Source organism: Vidua chalybeata, chromosome 3, assembly GCF_026979565.1.
Source record: "Vidua chalybeata isolate OUT-0048 chromosome 3, bVidCha1 merged haplotype, whole genome shotgun sequence".
NCBI classification, from domain to species: domain Eukaryota; kingdom Metazoa; phylum Chordata; class Aves; order Passeriformes; family Viduidae; genus Vidua; species Vidua chalybeata.
The window spans coordinates 17,728,885-17,747,692 of record NC_071532.1 but is presented as its reverse complement, the minus strand read 5'-3'; the positions used below and the strand labels follow the sequence as shown (position 1 = coordinate 17,747,692).

General features: G+C 56.5%; 1 protein-coding gene across 2 annotated transcripts; it reads right to left on the bottom strand.

The window, feature by feature from the left end:
* Nucleotides 1–4,274: 4,274 nt before the first annotated feature.
* On the bottom strand, nt 4,275–17,303 carry CAPN11 (calpain 11). 2 transcript variants are annotated; one of them, XM_053938598.1, is made up of 22 exons: nt 17,233–17,303; nt 13,989–14,271; nt 13,347–13,416; nt 11,879–11,997; nt 11,605–11,738; nt 11,269–11,437; nt 10,669–10,752; nt 10,499–10,584; nt 10,226–10,300; nt 9,654–9,814; nt 9,405–9,574; nt 9,187–9,198; nt 8,704–8,915; nt 8,546–8,585; nt 8,218–8,283; nt 7,814–7,871; nt 7,652–7,716; nt 6,738–6,806; nt 6,529–6,607; nt 5,951–6,067; nt 5,819–5,877; nt 4,275–5,572 (listed from the first exon to the last, which is right to left on the bottom strand). In XM_053938598.1, exons 2-22 carry the CDS (start codon nt 14,232–14,234, stop codon nt 5,546–5,548), a joined length of 2,118 nt encoding a protein of 705 aa, XP_053794573.1. In that variant the 5' UTR covers nt 14,235–14,271; nt 17,233–17,303; the 3' UTR covers nt 4,275–5,545. The 2 variants fall into 2 exon arrangements, with proteins under 2 accessions (XP_053794573.1, XP_053794574.1); XM_053938599.1 differs by lacking the exon at nt 17,233–17,303 and adding an exon at nt 14,699–14,766.
* Nucleotides 17,304–18,808: the final 1,505 nt, after the last annotated feature.

The window sequence follows — 18,808 nt, the reverse complement described above, 5'->3', positions numbered from 1 at the left end:
TGAAAGCAGAAACAGTTCCCCGATGGTCCCAGAGCTTCAAGGACCGGGGTTGACATCAGCCCCTTGGGACTGGCCTCCTGGAGGCTCCTGGGCTCCGGGTCTGCTGTGGTCAGAGGCCGCGGCGCAGGCGCAGGGCTCTGCTGCGCGCTGCCGCCAGCTCCGTGCTGGCCGCCTTACGGGGAGCGAGAAGAGCTGAGACGAAGGAAGCGGGAGCCAAAGCTTTGCTGCAGCTATGTCAGGGTTTGCGTTTCCCCAGGAGGGAGCATCTCCCCTTCCATCAGGGAGGCAGTGGGTGCAGTGCTTGGCCTGCTCTTGAGACTCCTGGGTTCAATGTGCTGCAGCCGATCCTGGATAAGCCTTACTTAGTGCCTTAATTTCCCCAGCAGTACAGCTCCACTGGGAATATCCTCTCCTTGTGCAGAGGGCACTTGCAGCATCCTACCTCTGAGCTAGCTGGGGACCACTGGGATGAAAATGCAGCATCCTAGGTCAGTGTTAGTCATGACAGTAATGGAGGAGAGTGGACATCTTATTCCACAGAGAGCTTTTTCCTAGGAAAAGCCCTGCCTGGGCTGGGGGAACTGATCTTCCTGCTATCCTTACCAGAGGAATCCTGTCCTCCAGTTCCACGGGGAAAGGGAGGTGCTGACCAGGTGCAGAGATGCTGCAGCACGTTCCCGGGAGCATTGCCTCTGTGTGTTAGGTTGTATCTGACTGTAATGTTGCCGAGATACACAAGGGAGTGGATGGAAAATTCTTTGGGAGCAAAGGGGCTGTAGTGTGTGGCCTCTGCAAAAACCTGTTCCTTCCTGGGGAGAGAGCGCAAAAGGCTCTCACCCTGCTTTGAGAGCCAGATGCTTGCAACATCCCAGCACTGGGAAGAAAGTGGGGCAGGGCTTAATTGCCAAGCTCTTGGGACTCATAGAAAGGCAGATTTTTGTCTCTTGCCAAACATTCAGAGATCTTGCCAAGTTACTTTCCCCATCTGGAAGGTATGGGTCTTTAGCCTCCAAGTGGGCAAAAGTACAGCCCAGGGAGATGAAGGGATGTAAACTTGCTCTTCTGTTGAGTAATGCCCAAGAGAGAATGCAACCTTGAAAGAAAACAAAATCGTATCAGTATCTACTTCGAAACAAAAGATCTAGGCCAAGATACGTAGAGCTTTGCTGTAACTTCTGTGATCCATGGAGGAATTTCTGGTCCTGCAATCACTGCTCTGTCTCTCAACAAACACTTTTTACTTGTCTGTGTTTCATTCCTCTCCACCAAGGGACTCAAAATTCCTCACCAGATGGTTGACTTATGTTTTGCTGGGTATGTGTCAAGACCGCTTCCTTTCAGGCATCCCTTTTCTTTATTGTATTACCTATTAACTGATGGGAAGGGCTGAGATCCACTGTGGCTGGAGCCAGACAGCACCTCCATCTCCTCTGGGAGAGGATGGACCCATTGGGAGGCCACCTCAGAGGAGGCATGGCTGGAGGGTCATGGGTGTGTGACATGCCAGTATCTGGGCAGGAGATGGCTGTGCTACCTCCTAGTGCAACTCCCCTTGGTTGCTGCTACCCTTCTGTGGAAGGAATGTCTTCTGAGCAGTCCTGTGCCCCATCACACAACAAGCAAATCTGGCAAAGGCCACCCGAGGAGTGACCTGCCAGCACTCAGCCTGCTCCCAGAACAGCATCTCTGCTCTGTGGGAGGGCAAGACCCTCATGCCATCTCAGAGGCAGGGGACAGAGCAACCATTGGTATAGACTGTTTTATGATAAAATCTCCAAAGGATTCAGCAGGGATCATGGGAAGAAGGGCATCTTCACCAGCTGTATGAGATTTGCTGCAAGTCTTGCTCTGGGCAGCACTGGGAGCTCTCAGAAGTGGCAGGGGAGGAAGATGAGAGTCAGGAAGGCCAAGAGTATTTTGTTTTAGGAAACCTCACCCTTCTGGCAGGGATCCCAGAGGGTGCTGGTGATGGGGACAATGGTGGCACCCAAGCACCCAGCCCCATGCAGGAGGAGCACAGGCCATTCCTGCTGATGAGGGACGCAAGTGCTATAAATAGGTTGTTTAATGCACTGCAGCCAGGCCTTGGAAAGCCCCAGCCCATGCTCATTCCCTGCTGCTGGCGCTGAGACAGCAGCTGTTGAAAAAGGCCAAATGCAGCAGCTGCTGGCTGGTGCTCCTGGCCCCTGCCCCAAGTCCCAGGCCTCCTGCTCTCCTTGTGGGGTGGCTGAGACCTTAGCATCCCTTGGCACAGGTGCTGAGGCTCTGTACTGGTGTTGGTGCTGCTTCCTGAGCCAGCAGTGACTGCAGGATGCTGCTGGTGCTGGAGGGACAAGGAGGACGAGGAGAGGGCTTTCCTCCCTGATAACCCCTTGCAGTAGTGGGGAGACTGCCGTGCCTGGCTGGGAGCTGTGGGGCCATGCCGGAGTCAGCTGCTGCCCACCCACGAGCCCTCAGCTGTGACTGTCCCCAGCCCCAGCTTGAGATGCTGGGCTGGGCCCCCACACCCCTCTCTGCTCACACAAAGGCCCCTTGTGCCCACGGGAATGACATTCCTGCAGTCGTGGGCCTGGGGCAGAGTGAAGCGTAGCCAAGGGGGAGATGCCAGAGCCCAGCTGCTGGGGCAGCTGGTGGGGCCAGGTGGGGATGGGCTGCGCTCCTGGCCCCCTCCTGTGCCTGGGGGATGGACATGAGCAGGTGGTGGGAGAAGGGGAACCCCCAGGGAGGGCAGGCAGCTCTGGGCTGCGGGAGACAGGACCAAATGAGGTGCAGGAAATTCTGGGATGTTGGGGAGCAGGAACAGTGGTGCTGTGCATCCATGGTCGCTGCTGGCCCACCCAGCATAGACCTATGGGATTGGTGTGGGAAAGGCAGAAGTGCTGGCTAGTGCCTGTCCCAAGACAAAGCCAAAGCTAAGAGCAGGTTTGGTCACACCTGGTCCCCTTGCTACTCCCCTCACCTCAGGATTTAAGGCGTCTGCTGGGCGTCTTCCTTGTCCCCTTTGCAATGAGGGGGATGAGCCAGGCTACTTTTAGTGGCATTAGCTGGCAGCTGGGGAAGCCCCCACCTGCCGACCCCTTGCTGATACTGGTCTGCCAGCTGCTGGGGCCGACGAGGGAAGGGATCTGCCAGCTGGCACCCAGAGGGAGGGAGGGAGGGGGCTTCTGGTAAGGCTACGCCAGGGGCACCTGTTATCCCCAAGCCAGGGTGTCACCATCCCCTATAATTGGGCCTGTGTGTGCGTGATGAGGCCCTGCAGCTGGGACAGCTCTGCCTGCCTGCACCCCTGTTCTGTCCCACCTGAGTCTTGTTTTGCAGGGGATTTTGGATTGCATGGAGGAGCAGGAAGCCTGGGCTGGCAAGCCCTAAGGTACTCCCACCCCACAGGGAGGCAGCTCAGCTCAGAGGTAGTCAAGCGACAAGCACAAGTAGGCCACCTCCATCCAGCCCTGGGGAGCCTCTGTAGGAGAGGGCAGGCTTGTGAGGAAGCTGGGGGGTTGTTTCCTCCTGTCCTGTTCATGCTCTGAGCCAGGCTGGCTTCCCCAGAACTGGGTGCTGCCCCACTGTGGGGATGCTGGTCCCAGAGAGCTGGGCTGGTCCAAAGGGCACCCATATAAGGGATATTGAGATGCTGGGATGGATGAAGTACGCAAGGTCACTGCTCTTACAAATGCTGAGTACCCCTGGGCCATCCAGGTTGCAATGTCCTTCTGGAGTGTGAGCAAGGAGCAGGATGATGCTGACAGCCAGTCCTGCTCTGAGCCACGCTGTGAAAAGCCCCACTATCCAGCACTTCACTCTCATTTTTGTGGAAAGCTTCTGCTTCTAGCTATAATTGAAAGGAAGCAAAGGAAGCAGGGGAAAATACTCACTTCCCACAGACTGTACCCAGGGAAGAAATAAACCTCTTTTGGTCTCTTTCCAGGGTCCAGAGTTCCAGGCTGCTCTCCACTTCCACCAACTCCATAGTTAACTCCATCCTATCCTTCTTCCCCTTCCCAGCCTCCACAAGACACCTTTCTTTAAGAGCAGTGCTCCCTTCCCTCTCTCTTACGTGGTGTTGCCCCATGTGTAAGCGCTGAGAAAGGAGAGGCAAGTTTTATAAAGTCTTAGGGAATGTGGATGTCTCCAGCCCCATAGCAAGACCTGCTCTGATGGTGCTGCTCCACTTGTGCCCGAGGCTGGGCAAGCAGCGTGACCTGGGCTTGGCTCTGCACTAGCCCACGCTGAGCAGAGGGAGGACGCAGACCCCAAGACACCTCCCAGACCACAGGTCTGACAGATCTGTTTATTCCTGGAGAGCACAGTGAGCAGGGTGAGGAAGCAGAGCTGCCGGGCAGGCAGCAGTGGTTATTGCTGCAGGTGCATCCTCCAGCGACAACAGGGCTCTGGGGAAGCAAACTGCCTGCCTGCCTCGACAGGGCAGGGGACGGGCCCTTGCCCACTGCCAGGCTGGAGCCACCCCATTACCTCAGAAGACGGTGAGGGGAATGGAGTAGCAGAGAGAAGTGCAAATATGTTGGCACTGGAGATCATCCACTTTGGGCAAAGGAGCCCAAGATAAGAGGAGAGTGTTACAGTATGGGAGGATGAGGGATTGGGAGAAAAAACCCAACTTTGTGCCGAAGACCCCCATAAACCACCACACTGCTCTCTGGAGGAAGGCATTGCCTCTTGGGTGCTGTACTCCTTAGCCCTGCTGTGGGCCATGACCAAGGGCAGCAGATGTCCCAGGATGTCCCAGGGATGGGAGGGGAGGCCAGGCTGCTGTGACAGTGATGGCATAGCTGTGCCTGCGTGGGCAAGAGGAGCTTCAGTGCTGCACTACAGGGTTGCATATGTTCATATGATGGAGGAGCCCCAAAACATTCAGTGCTTGAGTTGTAGAGCTTGACCCAGTGGTGGGCTTAGGCAGGGGCATGGAGGTGGAAGGGATGTGTTGAAGGCCACGCAGAAAAGAGCCAGCAGGCTCCACGCTTTGGTCGTGCTTAGTGGTGATAAGTACGGTGCAAGGGCTTCATGATATCGAGTGTGGCCATTCCTCCTCCCAGAAGGCCACTGTGGCTGCCTCAGGAACCTGCTGCCTGAGCAAGGCAATATGTGCTGATGCTCCCAGGTGTGGGTGCAGAGATAGGCAATGTGTGCTGGAGGGGATGGGTCAGCACTAGAGCAAGTGATACGAGTGTCCTCCCCTTCATGCCCCAGCAGCTGCCTCTCCCTGCTCTGCAACTGGCCCCCAGCTTGCCACCATGCAGGGATTCACAGGTACACCATGCTGCTCGCCCTCCTCCTGTTCTGGGGTGAGAGGGAGCAAGGGGATGTGGAAAGAAGCCCAGCCCAGAAGAGGAGAAGGGAATCCCCTGCCTGCCTTAACCCCTGGTCCACTGGAGAAGATGGTGTGAGGCTTGCTGGGAGGCAGGGCTGGTGGCTCAGCGTGGGATGGAGCAAGGGGGAAAGTATCCTGTATCCACAGATCCAAGGGGAGGCACTTGGAGTGGGCCTGGCCCATTGGGGTGTCCCAGCTGCAGCAGATCTGTTGTAACTCCTAGCCACACATCGTCAGCAGCAACCACTGGGAAAGGAGAGGGAGAAGGGGTGAGCAGGGTGCATTTTTGGCGTGTCTTCATGAGTAAATTTTAACAGCCCTCCATGAAACACAGAGCCTGCAACAGTCCTATTTACTCACCTTGATCTTTAGGGGTTCTTTCCCTACCCAAGGGGCTGGAGGGCTTTCTACCACCCACCCCAGGTGCCCCATTCACCCTAATGCCATGTCCCCTTGTTTGCCACCCCAACTTTCACTGGGCTGAACTCTCACCTCAGAAAGGTTCATGACAGCAGTGCCACTACCTTCAGGGTCCATGCTACGGAAGAATCCTGCAGGGACGCAAACAAAGTGAGCAACACATCTCTCTGTTCCTGCCCTCCCTGCCCCAGGGCCATCACTCACTGAACATGGTCTCCAGCTTCAGGAGGCAGCAGACAAAGTTGTCAAAATCCACGCCCATGTCGTTGTCTGCATAGCGCGCCACCACCACCTGATGCAGCTTGTTGTTCAGCTTGAAACCTGCAAGGCAGGGAGCAGTCAGCCCCCCAGGGAGGCAGGAGAGCAGGGTGTAGTTGTGAAAGTCCATGCACCCACACAAAGTCCACCAACCCACCCAAGAAAGGGCACTGTGTCCAGCCTCAATAGGAAGAAGGGATGCTCTCCCTGCAGCCACATATGACTAGTTAGCTCAGTGATCCACCCCAGGCCTCTGCTTTGCCAAGATGGGATTCTGCAGGTCAGAGGAGGTCAGAGGCTGGGACAATCTTGTGTGCATCTCTAACTCTGAGGCTCCATCACTTGGCAACAGCTGTGATACAGAAAGCCTGGTGCATACAGGGGCCACATCTCACTACAACAGGTTGGCTTCAAGCATGCAGTATAGGCTGGTTACACTCTTCTCCTGCTATTTAGGTCAGGACTCTGACAGCAGGAGCCCCCTCCCCAGCCTCCAGCCCAGTCCCATCCTTCTCCAGACTTACCGGCTGACTCTAGAGCCATGCGCATCTCATAGGAGCTCATGGTGCCTGACTTATCCAGGTCATACTGCCGAAAGATCGTCTGCAAAAACATCACAGAGGACGTGAAGGGAATGCTTTCCTCTGGCCTCCAGGCTGACTGTCCCCCCTCCTTGCTGCCTCAGGAGGGGTCCTACCCCTGTGCAGTGCACCCTGCCCCCTCTTCTCCTCACCAGCCAGCTCCGGATCTTGTTCCATAGGATCTGAAACTCTACCAGCCCAAGGCGGGCACTGCCGTCTTTCTGGGGAACAGAGGGTCAAGGAGGTCAAAGCAGCCAGGAAAGGGCAGGGGGTACAAAGGCAAAGCTACCAGATCCCAGCCACAGGAGGTGAGAAAAGCCTGGACATACTTGGCCTGCCCAATTTTTCCCCCAACCTTCCCCTCTATTCTATGCAGCATCAGCAAAAAGCCTGCAACCCAGCAAGGAAAGGGTAACACTTGAACTAGCGGCCATGCCACTCCCTGGGAGCAGCTGTGCTGCTGCAGTAGGAAGAACAATACTGTGCTGTCCTTGGACCAAAGCTGGGCTGACCTGCAGCAAAAAGGAATGTTGTAGGGCTGGGCTGGAGGACTCGGAGGTGCTCCTTGCCTGACCTCCCAGCTGCATGTCCTTGTACAAGCAGGGCACTGGCCATTGCTCCTGTCACTTGACTCATCCACAACACCTAGACAGGATGGTTTGGAGGAAAGAAACCCAATAGTCCTTGTTCCCTTTGAGGAGTGCCTCAAAGGCTGGGTGGCACAACAGCACATCTGGCTAGGGAGTCTGTGGGAAGTGAAACATAGGAACTTCCTCCTGGAGGTGAAAGTAGAAGGCATGGGGTGGGACTGTGTGGGGCTTTTGGTGGCAGAGCCAGGGCCTAAGCAAGCAGGGGAAGTTATAGCCCTTGCAAAAAAACCTGCTGCTGAAGTTGAAGAGTGTAGGGCAGGTGGCCCTGAAGCCATAAGGACCCCTTCCTTTCTTCCCCCAGTTAAATAGCTTCGTCATTGCTGGAGAGCCAAGCCCCAGCTCCAAGAGACAAGTCTTGTTTCTTGTAGGCTAAGAGCCATGAAAACCATCCCTGGCCCACAGCATCAAGAGGATACATCCATCAGGTTGACCATGTTGCGGCAGGAGTCCAGGCTGAACCCATCTGTTTTCAAATCTTTGTCTGAGGAGAAAGGAGGAGGTTGAGCACTTGCACCAAAACCCAACCTGCTGAGCAACCTGGGCTGCAGGGAGCAAGGAGTAGCAAGGGTAGTGCTTACGTCTAGAGATGACTCTGTTCAGAATAGTCCGAAGCTCAAAGACGCTGATTTCCATGTCCTGGAGCAGAAGCAGAGTTAGCATCACCCCTTGCCTGCTCTCCAACCCACTTGTAACCATTGTCCCCCTCCTGCCTAAACATCTCTGCCTTAGTCACAAAACATGAGGATGCCATCACATTTCTTGTACACTCAGAGGAGTTTCGGTCACAGCTCTTCCCCAAATCTGCCTCTGTCATCACACCATCCCTGCAGGCAGCTGGGCTGAGGCACAGCAAAGATGGACTTGTCTTGCAGGATGGGACTGAGCGAGTGTGGGGTGGGCTGGAACTCCCATGGCCAGGGGTTCGGTTCTGTCCCCTCCCCTCTCCAGAGGGCTTTCCAGAGCTTAGTGCAGCCATACCCACCTCCCCTGCCAGCTGCTGGAACATGTTCTTGAAGCTGTCCTCTATGTCATCCTCAGTTATTTCCTCCTGGGGTGATGCAAATCAGAAAGAAGAGGTTAGTGGTCAAACCCAGGCTCTGCCCTGACTTCCAGACTCAATAAACACCAACTGCAAAGGAAGCTCTTCTTTGTTCTTCTCATCTTCATTCCCACATCCCCATCGCCTCAACCTTGCCAGCCCTCTGTAGCCACACTGACATCCCAGACTCAGACAGCCACCTCCTGCCTGCAGCTCCCCCTCCCAAGTGCCAGAGCCTCAGCACTAGCTGATTCAAAGTGGCAGCTCCTACCTCATCCGCCAGATCTGCTGAGATCTCCTCATCCAGTTCCCTGGGGCAGAAAGGGGAAAACAAAGTGATGAGCAGGGTCCCCAGCCAGCAGGCTGCCTGCAGTGGGGAACATCCCACTGCTCACAGACACGGGGTGTCCCTCCCAGGCCAGGACTCACGCTGTGTCCGACTGCTTCTCGGTGAAGACACGCAGGACGAAGTCGGCCTCCTTGTGTGGCTCGAAGGTGGAGGGCACAATGATGTACTCGCCGGGGGGCAGCCGGATCTGGTTGCTCACCTCCCGCAGGTTGATGAAGGTCTCAGACCGTGCCCGGGACTGGTTTCGCAGGAAGAAGTCCTTCTTCAAGTGCACATTCTGCATGCCCTGGGCCTGGGAGAAGGAATGTGCTTGTGGACCACAATGGGAAGCACCCACAGGGAGTGGTGGGACCAGTGCCAGCCCCATCAGTTAGGACAACCCTGCCCTGCCCATCCAGTAGGAGCCACCTCTCCCTTCCACATGGAGGTGCCCAGCTGCCACTAGCACCCTAGCCAGAGCCAGTGCTGTGGGAGCTCCCATGCCACTGGATGCATCAACCCATTTTTGCCCAGTCTTGTGCTTCCCTCCAAGATGGGGTAGGCTCTGACAGCTCAGGACGTACCTCCTCAGGAACCTGCAGATAGGAGGGAAAAGGGGAAAAAAATCAGAATCGCAGTACCTGCCCCGTCCCTTACAGCTGCAGGGAGCACAGGATGGGGGACATTAGCCCACAGCTGGCCAAAGCTGGTGGAAAAGATTTTCTTGGGGACTGGGGTTGAGGTGGGACTGGCAGGGCTGAGCCTGTCCCAAGGAAGAAGTCTTGGGGCGGGCAGAAGTTACCTCGTAGACAGCAAAGCCGATGGTGTGCATGTCACCTCCCACCCGCCGCTCCCGCCGCCGGTGCTTCTGCATCAGAGCCACCAGGAAGCTGCAGGCCACCTCATCATCCCCAGGGTCATCATCTTCTTCCAGCAACTTGATCTTAAACTGGGGGTTGATCCAGAATGTGGCTGGGAGAAAGGGGATGTATGGATGAGACACCTGGTTTCATCAAGCTGCCAAGAGCACAGACATGGAGGCCAGAGGTACCTGGGTGATTCCTGCAGCCCCCAGCAGTGCTCCCCCGGCGCCACGTGCCCTCGAACACCTGTGTGTGCCATCTGCTGAGCTCGTCCTTGGTGAGGGCATCGGGGGTCAGGTTGCAGATCTCAAGCCTGGAGAATTCCCTCATGAAGTCTCGGAAAGACATCCTGTGGGAGGCAAGTAGGGGCTGAAGCCAGGGCACTGCTGTGGGGAGGGAGGAGAGCGCAAGTAGCTCTGGACCCAGCTAACATTTTAGGAGAATTGAGTGACAGTAAAATCTCTTACCCTAAACAGTTATAGCTTATTTAAAGCCTTGTGCTGGGTTTGGGTAAGAAGGGATGTTTACTCTTCCTAGATGTTTATTTTGCATTTAGTTGGCCTGAATTTCCTTCAAGGGAGGAAAATTATTAACTAGATAGATGAGAAAATGCTGGCAAGCTCTCCAGTGCTGGGAAGCTGGGTCATTAAGGTAGGTCATGCGCTTCAGGTGAAGCATGACTGCAGGACCTCTCCCCGGCTCCTCTGCTCCTTCCCAGACCAGCTGCTGAAATAGAGCAGCACTTTGCTCCAACACTCACCAGAACTCTCCATCCTCCATCTTCAGCTGCAGCTCTTCCCTCTCGTCAGGGTCAATGTTGTTCCACTCAGAGGAACTGGAATAGCAGGAGAGAGACAATTAGATAAGGACTCCTGAGAGCAATTCAGAGCTGGCCCTCAGCTCCTCTCTTTCTGATGCGAAGGGCTCTGCACACTGTGAGCTTCCCCTCAGCATTGCCCCATGTTTGACTGCTCTGTGTGCAGTGCTTGTTGGCCTGACAGAGCAAGACTGCCATCCCTTCTGTCCTGCTTACCCATCACTCCAGGCTCCAGTCCACTCCACCTGACCCCAGGGGTTCCTGATGCGGATGAGTTGTTCCTGCTGACCCCGGTAGTTCACCTGCCACACACCAGACACAGGAGGTGGAGTCCATGCCACTGGCCAGGCTGCTATTGCTATTAAAGTCTAATCTAGGTGACTCACATCTCTGAAGGCTGTGACAGAATAGGCATGGCCCTTCACCAGCTTCTTGAAGGTCACTGCTTCCATATCAAAGGCGCTTGTGATCTGAGGAGAACATATAATGCTCAAGTCAGTAGGACTGAATTTGTGTAGACTTATCCCTACTCCTTCCCTCCACTGTGTGGAGAATTCTCCTTGCTTTGCATTGCTCCAGCCAAGAGAAGTAGCAGGTAGCAGCTCCCTGTGCTCAAAGGCTGCTGGTTGTGGACAATTTAAAGACAGTTTCTTTAGCAGAGGACCCCGAAGATCCATCAAGGAACCACCCAAACTTCAGAATTTAAAAACCCTGCTCCAGGTAATTTGCTGATGCAAAACATGGCCAGAGTTATAGGCAGTCCCCTGTCCTGCACTTGAGATGAACAATCCCGCTCCATCCAAAGGAGCCACATGTTGTGCTGCAGGGCTGTCACAGTGGCTCTGGAAAGGGTGCTGTGGTAAGAGGGCAAAGAAGCAACCTTCCACCGGTGTCCCAGTGAGGGGACTGCTGATACAGCCTTGGCTGTGAGGCCTCATTTTGGCCAGCTGTGGCAGAGCCCCGGCTCATCCCGGCACATCACTTACGTCGATGGAGCAGCCCAGCAGGGACCCCCTCTCCAGCGCCTTGCGGATGATGTGACCCATGTTGCGTGGCGGCCGCTTCAGGTCGTACATCTCTGCCACGCCACCCGTGAAGTCCTCGAAGCCCTCGGTGGTGCTGCCCCCCGAGAGCGACTCGTAGCAGCCGTTCAGCCTGAGGGGCGTGTGAGGAGACAAGGAGGTAGCGCACTGCCGCTGCCCTGCCACCCAGCACAAGCAGGGCCAGCGACAGAGGAGACTCCCTTCCCTCCACCCCGCACAGGCAGGTGCCCTACCCCATACATGCCCACCTGCCCACATGCCCACCATGGGGATACCCACTTGGCATAGGCCTTCTCCAGCAGAGCGCTCCAGAACTCGGTGCACTCCGCCGAGTGGACAAACAGAAGTTCCCCATCCTTGGTGGGCAGCTGGTCATCCACCACCACGTCCACCCACTCACCGAACTGCCAGATCTGGGGGGTGAGGAGGGAGCAGGTGAGCTCAGAGCATCACATGGCTTGCTCATCCCTACCCCAGAGGGATGGCCTCAACCCACCACCCTTGCTTCTACCACAGCCCACCAGCTGTGGAGGGCCAAAAGCTCCCAGCCCACCTGGAAGTGAAAGATGCCAGCATAGTCCTCCTGGAAGCTCTGTCCATGGGGCACCACGCGGTGCAGGAGCTCCTCGTTGAGCGTGAGGGAGCCAATGGCAGCCAGCAGCCAGCAGTCACCTGGGGAATGAAAGGAAGCTGGTATGAGTACCCATCACCTCCCTAGCTGGGAGGGTAGGTGATAGATATTTAGGAGCCCATGGTGTGCTCTCCTTGCAAATGTTTGGGGCTACCCAGCTCAAAAAGTCCATGGAAAAACCAGAGAAGGTCCAGCAAGCAGAACTCAGAGATCCAGGCTTGCTCAGCCTGCCCACAGAGACAAGTATTAGCTCAAGGCAACAGGGAATGTTCCTCCTTCACCTAAAGCCTGTGTCCAGACCACCACACACAGTCAGCACCAACAGCCCCCTCCTGCAGCCATTTATTTGGACCCTTCTGGAACTCATTCATATGACTGCCCTCCATATCTCAGACAGCGAGTTCTGCAGTGGAATTACACTTTGCATGTAAAAAGCCATTTTAGTAAGCAAGCGTTTTCCTGCTGCTGCCCCAGCTTCTCAAATTGCAAGCAATGCCACTGCACTTTTCCTTCCGAATGATCTTAACCACAAGTGCTGCTCCAGGCCAGAACTGTGCTTTAAATTCTTTTACTTGGTTCTCTTTTCTCTTTTGTCTTTGAAACCTTTCACACCTTAGCCTTGAGCCTGCATAACCTGTAACCGGGCTGTGGTTTGACAAAATGCCATTTCTGAGTTTTTAATGACAAAGTGAACACTACCACAGTGCTTTGGGCTGTTATGCACTCCAGTTGCCACCTCAAGTTTGTCCTAATTACTGGATATATTAAATGTAGTCAGCCCTGAAAACAGCATGCTAAATGTGCTAAGGTATACAGTACTCCCAATCAAGTGCCCTACTTGCTCCCAGTCAGGACAACACTGTCTGTGGTACCAAGATCTATTTCTGATGACCACAAAATCCCAGTTGTGGTGCAACTCTGCTAGCCTACCCAGCCCATTCACACTTCTCTCCTTGCCTCAGTGCCCTCGCCTTGGGAGACACCCCTGGAGAAAAGACAAATCATCACTTGTACACCTCTCAATACCCTTCTGCCACACCACATTCGTTAGCAAACATTTTGTCACCACCACCACCACCACCTCAGTTTGTTATTGTCACGCAGCTGCCATCCCTCACCATTTACCAAAGCAGGGAGCCTTTGGAGCAGCTCCTGGCATTGTTGTCAGCATGTGTGAGGCATGGATGCACCCAGAATCTCCACTGATCTCAGCATCGTCAAGCTGGGAGCGCATTGACTCATTTTTGTGGAGCTTTAACCTAGAGCTACTAGGAGGCACAAGATGCCCCCTGACTTGCAGTTTCCACCTCACTGAATGGAAAGAACCACCCAACCCTCCCCAGTCACTACTGCCTGGACCAAGGTCCAGGGACAAAGCTTCAACACTCACCCAGAGCCCCCTGGCAGATGTCTGTCCGGGTGGCACCGCCAACGATGAACTGAGGGTCATCCACTAATTCCTGCAGAAGGACAGAATCAGATGCTGGTGCTTGACCTTGGCAGGGCCTGGGCTTTAGCAGGGCTGGCACCCACTGCAGCTCTGACTCGAGAGAAAAGGTATATGGTCCCTGTGAGATGTAGTCCACCTGCCCTCTGCTAGGGAAGGCTGCTTGACTGCAACCCCAAGGCCACCACGGTAAGGCAAGGCAAGATCTGCTGTAACCACGGGAGGACAAGGCTGGATGACATTCTCCTTGCCCTCATGGCACCAGGGGATATGCACTCTCAAAAGCCCCAGCTACTGAGAGTGAGACATCCATGCCATGACACCTTGAAGCAAGAACACAACCCATCTGTTTTGAAGCCCACAGTCTGCTGCCCAGAGGAAGCAGTGCCTGCTAGACACAGTGCTTTTCTGAGCAGACACTCATGGGGAATGACCCTTGGGAAAGTGGCTCTGCAGCACTCCAGGGACTTGGAGCACTGAGGGGTGCCAGCAAGGACCAGTGTGCAGCTCAGCACACCACATCAGTGCAGACATGCAGGGCAGGGACGCCAGCCCAGCCTGAGAAGAAGCAAACCCAGCACGTACCGATGGACGCTTCCACTCCACTCCCCGTGTCTTGCTGGAGTGTGGCCCCAGCTCCTTGAATCCAAGGGCAGTTGGGCCCGCTGGGAATTGAGGATCCCTGAAGAGGGTGCCACTCTCAATGCACTGCTGCTTGAGGGCCTCATAGTCCTGGTTGAGGTACTTGATGGCGTTGTTGTGCTGGCCAAGCCCCTCGGCTCTCAGGCGGTCTCTCTCAACACGAGCAGCCATCCCGCCAAAGGGCATCATAGCTCGGCACCAGCACCGCTACCTTCCGCTGCACTCCCTGCAACACAACAGGCACAGCCACGCTGAGGCAGGGCCCGCTACCTTCCCCTCCCCTGGGGATATCAGCCATCACACAGAGCCAGGCTTGGAGGCTGAATCCCCAATTCCCCACCATTCCCACAGCAGGGACCTTCTCCAGCAGCATTGGCCTGGCACAGTGAGCCGAATGACACCAGAGCACCCCAGGGTGGGCATGCACCCCAGGAGAACCTCCCAGACCCCATCTCCAGCAGCAGCCCCGTTCTGAGCCCTATCCTCCAGCCTGGCCGTTGCAGCCCTGCTGTCTTTAGGGAACACCAAGGGGACAAAGCGGCATTGAGGGCGGGCTGGGAGGAGGCAGCCCCCCCAGCACCTAGGTCATGGGTCCTGCCTGTCACCGCTACGCCAAAAGGCTGAGCCCGGAGGAATTTCAGACGCTTTCCAACCTTGTCAGCCTCTCCTCCCGGCGCAACTTTCCGGGTTCTTCCTTCGTCCAGGCTCCTCCTCACCCGCCTCGGCCGGGAGGGCGTCAGCAGCCGCCCGCAGCTTCTCCCACCCGCAGGGGCCTCTCCCACTCCTTTTCCCTCTTCTCCGAAAGCCGGCCCGGCTGCCTGAGCACTGAGTCAATAGGGGCGGGTAGGGAGGAGCCCAGCGGGGCGCAGATAGTTCTAGCTATGGGGCCAGAGAAGGACAGGGAAGGAAGAGGCGGGACGGCACACAACACACAGGGAGGATGACTCAAGGCTCGTCGACCGCCAGTGGAGCAGCTTGCTGGGAGATCCCGGGAAGGGATTGCGGAGTTCAGTGGGGCACCCCGGCACCAGGAGAGTGGGGCAGGACAGACACCGCAGAGCCCGCATCCCGCACTTCTCCCTGCTCTGGCCATCCTCCCGGGGCTTTGCCCAGCAGCCCACGGCCAGGAGCTTCGAACCAGCTTGACACAGCTGCCAGGCATGTCTGGTCCCGCAGCCCTGCCCCACCGTGCCCGCTGCTGTGGGCAAGTCCCAGCTCACTTCCCGGCGTCCCGCTGCCCTCAGCCCTGTCCAGGCACAATGGCAGCAGCCAGCACTCACACCCACCGCGCTGCCCAGGCTGGAAGAGGCCTCTGGCACCGTCTGGTCCAAGCCTCCATGCGAGCAGTGTGACCTGCAGCAGGGCCATGGGGCAGGTGCCACCGCCCCCAGCCCACTGGCATCTGTGGCTCATCCTGCCCCACTCTCCAGCAATCTCAGCTCCTGCTTGGCTGGGCTGGTGCTGAATACTTCAGAGGTTTGTCCGTGTGAGAAAGTGGTGTAGTCCTTGGGTAAATAAGCCAGGAGCCAGCAACCCACTCAGAGCAGCAAACTCGAATGCCAGTGCTGGCCCACTCCCTCCCCAGTACCCTATCCCAGGGGAGCAGGGCACCGCCTGGCTCCAAAGAGGCGGCTTTCCTTGTCCTGAAGTGCTGTGATAGCTAAAGGGACTGCAGGCAACAGTGAATAGGGTGCAAGCTCCTGGCACATGCATAGGGCATAAACTTGGCTGCTAACCCATGTGGCTGTCCTAGCCAGAAGCTTTTCAGAAGAAAAAATTTACTCTTCCCCGTCACTCTACCTGCTCTGGGATGCTCTTAACCCACTACTCTTCTCCAGGGAAGTGCCAGCCCTTCTCTACGATGGTCCCAAATCTATGGAGCTCCTCCTACAACTCCTGCCCCACAGCACCCTGGCAGTCTCTTCCAGTGGCTAGGCACTTGGTGCCTGCAGAGCTGGCGAGATGGCTTCTCCAGTCCCAGACACTTCCCAGAACAGAGGGGCCCTGAGGGAGGAGGGATCTCAAGTACAGCTGCCCACACTGCCTCCAGATCCCACCTCACCACCTCCCCAGCACTTACACCACAACCTGCCAGTGGCCAGGGAACTCCCCCTACCCACAGCCCCTGACAGGTTCCCTGCACCCTTTCCCACCCTACCTACCAGCACGGGACATGGCTGCGGACATGGGGAGCTCTGTGCAGACACGGGCACCGTACGAGTTATTCTTAGCTCTGTGGCTCAAAATACTCGGGAAGGCCGTGCTCAGTGGCAGACGGAGGTCACGCAAGCGCAGACCAAAGGAAAGCATTTCACACCCCAGAATGGGAGAGGAACCACATGGGTCTTTTAAAGCAATGGGGTCAGCTACTGACACCTCCCCGGGCTTATGCTGATGGACACTGTAGGCCCTCCACGGAGGAGGAAGGGTGTGATGAGACAAGCCAAGCCCCCAGGGCAGTTTTCCACCACAGGTGACACCCAACTACAATATGATGCTTTCCAGTACTCGAGGCACCTCTGATCCCTCCCAGGTGGGAGTGAAAAGACACACTGGTTCCTGCAGGCTCCCTGACACCTTGTGCGCTTTAGCGCATACTGCAAAACCCTTGGCAGCATCATTGTTGAAGTCCGGCCAAAAATCTTTGCAGACCTCTGGATTGCCAGCTGCTCTTGCAAATCAACGGAAGTGGGGAGTTCCCTTCCTCAAAACCAGCCCTGACACACGGTATCCCGCCGCATATTCAGCTCCGGGCAAGGCGTCACAGCCGCTCGTGGCATCCCACAGTGCTCAAGCAGCTCTCAGGCCTTTTCCAGCCCTCCAGATGACAAAGATCCTCATTTCCCACAGGCTCCCCTTTATGTTACCGCATCCCTTTGATGGGATACGGGCTTGGCTTTGGGGCCGGCAGCGCATCCCGGGACGCTGCGGTATTCAGTTTACTCGCCGCCCCGATTGGGAAGCCTCTGGGTCTCTACGGATGCGTTACCTAATGCAAAAATCCCCGCAGATAGAAAGGGGATGGGAGGGGTAGGCATGCCTAGATAAGCTTAGAAAACAGAGGAAGCAGCCGAGGAGGGGGAGACGGACGGACCTGAAGCCCTGCCCGCCCGGCGGCGGGCTCCCCCCCGGTGCTTAACCCCAAGCTGAGGGTCGGACAAGGGTGAGGATGGGGGGATGGACTTACGGAAGCTGCTGCCGCCACCGCCCTACCCGCTTCGGCTCGGCCCGGCCCAGCCCAGCCCGGCTCAGTACAGCCCCGCGGAAGGTGGAGTTTCGGCGGGCAGGATGTATGAGCAAAGCCGGGAGGGCAGTGGGAGGGGGAATTAAAGGAGCAGTGACATCTTACAGACGCTGGGAGGGGATTCTTGATCCAGGCTGATGGTGAGGTTCTGTCTGCTGTCACCCTCTCCCAGCTCGCAGGGATGGAGGAGTACTGCCGGGATGGGGGTGGCCCTTCCACCATTGTTCTGAGGAAAGGGTTGGGTCCACACGGAAACCGGGGCTGGAGGGAAAAGAGGAAGCATTCCCCTAGGAATGGATTAGAAGGTGACTGCTCCACACTGCCGGCACCCCAGCGTAGCTAGGTGAAGCTCTCTACGGCACTTTGTCCCAAGGATTTATTGACCTTCTGGTGCCACAGCTGAGTACGGTGGTCCCACTGGATATCCCAGACTGTTATGTCCCTTCTCCCTTCCCTCATGCCTGCGGGGACTGTGCCAGCACCACCTCAATCAGTGGTTCAAATGGTCACGGTCAACAACATCACCACCAGCTGCCCGGGCCTCCCTGCGTGTCCCGGCTGGCACCACCTTCCCCCCCACCCCGACCACCAGCTGCCCCTCACTGCTGGGTGCCAGCAGGGCCCTCTCTGGGCAGGTCCCACTGCCCTGGCGTTTTCTACAGCCACACCGGGGCTGCCCCTGTGTGCCCTCCGTGACTCAGGGTGCAGCTATGCTGGGTGGTGCTGTTACCAAGGAGCATGGCCACACAGGGCTTGGCACCCTGGAGCCCTGTGTGGCTTAACATGGTTTTGGCTGGCATGGCATGGCTCAGCATGGATTGGCACAGCTTGGCTGGTGTGGCTTAGCCCAGCATATCTGACACAGTCTGGCCTGGCACGAGCAGCTCAGCTCAGCCCTGCCCCAGGAAAGAAGCTCTGTATTGCCATTCTTTTGGTGCCAGGGCTGAACAGGGTGAACTTAATGGGTGTCACCAGCCCTGGAACTCCCTCTCCTTCTGTGGTGCCTGTTTGCAGCTGGGGAGGCTGTGCCCATACAGACTCACTGCAGCATCTGCCATCAAGCCTGTGCGAGCCCAGGCCTCACAGGGCACCTGCTTTCTACCTCACCCCACCTTGCCCCAGGGGGTAAATCCTTCCTAAGCAGGGAGCAGGCTGCACGTGGGGCCAGGAGCCATGTCCCTTGCCTGAGGGAAGGGCAAACCAAACATTCAAAACCAGTTGTAGCATGGTCCTGCTGCTGCACGCACAAGGGACCAGTCCGATCCTGGCCAGCACCCACTAGAGCTGTCCTGTTCCTATACAGGGGACTCTGTTACAGGCAGCTTGTTCTGCTTGTTGCCATCCTAGTGCAGAGATGGCCTTGGGGTGCCCTGCTCTGGGTTGTTGCAAGGGCTGCTTCATCTTTTTGCCAGCCAGGCTTGCCACAGGCTGGAAGCATAAAGGGCTCTCTGCATAAGGGGGACATTATTCAGCTCTGCACAGAACTGCAGGCAGCACTGTGCTTTCAAACAGCAAGAAG

What these genes read in the sequence shown, in the direction of transcription:
- CAPN11 (XM_053938598.1), bottom strand. Translation starts at nt 14,234, where the DNA reads ATGATGCCCTTTGGCGGGATGGCTGCTCGTGTTGAGAGAGACCGCCTG. An exon ending in ACTGGAGCCTGGAGTGATGG is followed by an intron (nt 10,301 to 10,498) that starts GTAAGCAGGACA and finishes CTGCTATTCCAG; the next exon opens with TTCCTCTGAGTGGAACAACA. An exon ending in ACAAGATCCGGAGCTGGCTG is followed by an intron (nt 6,608 to 6,737) that starts GTGAGGAGAAGA and finishes ATGTTTTTGCAG; the next exon opens with ACGATCTTTCGGCAGTATGA.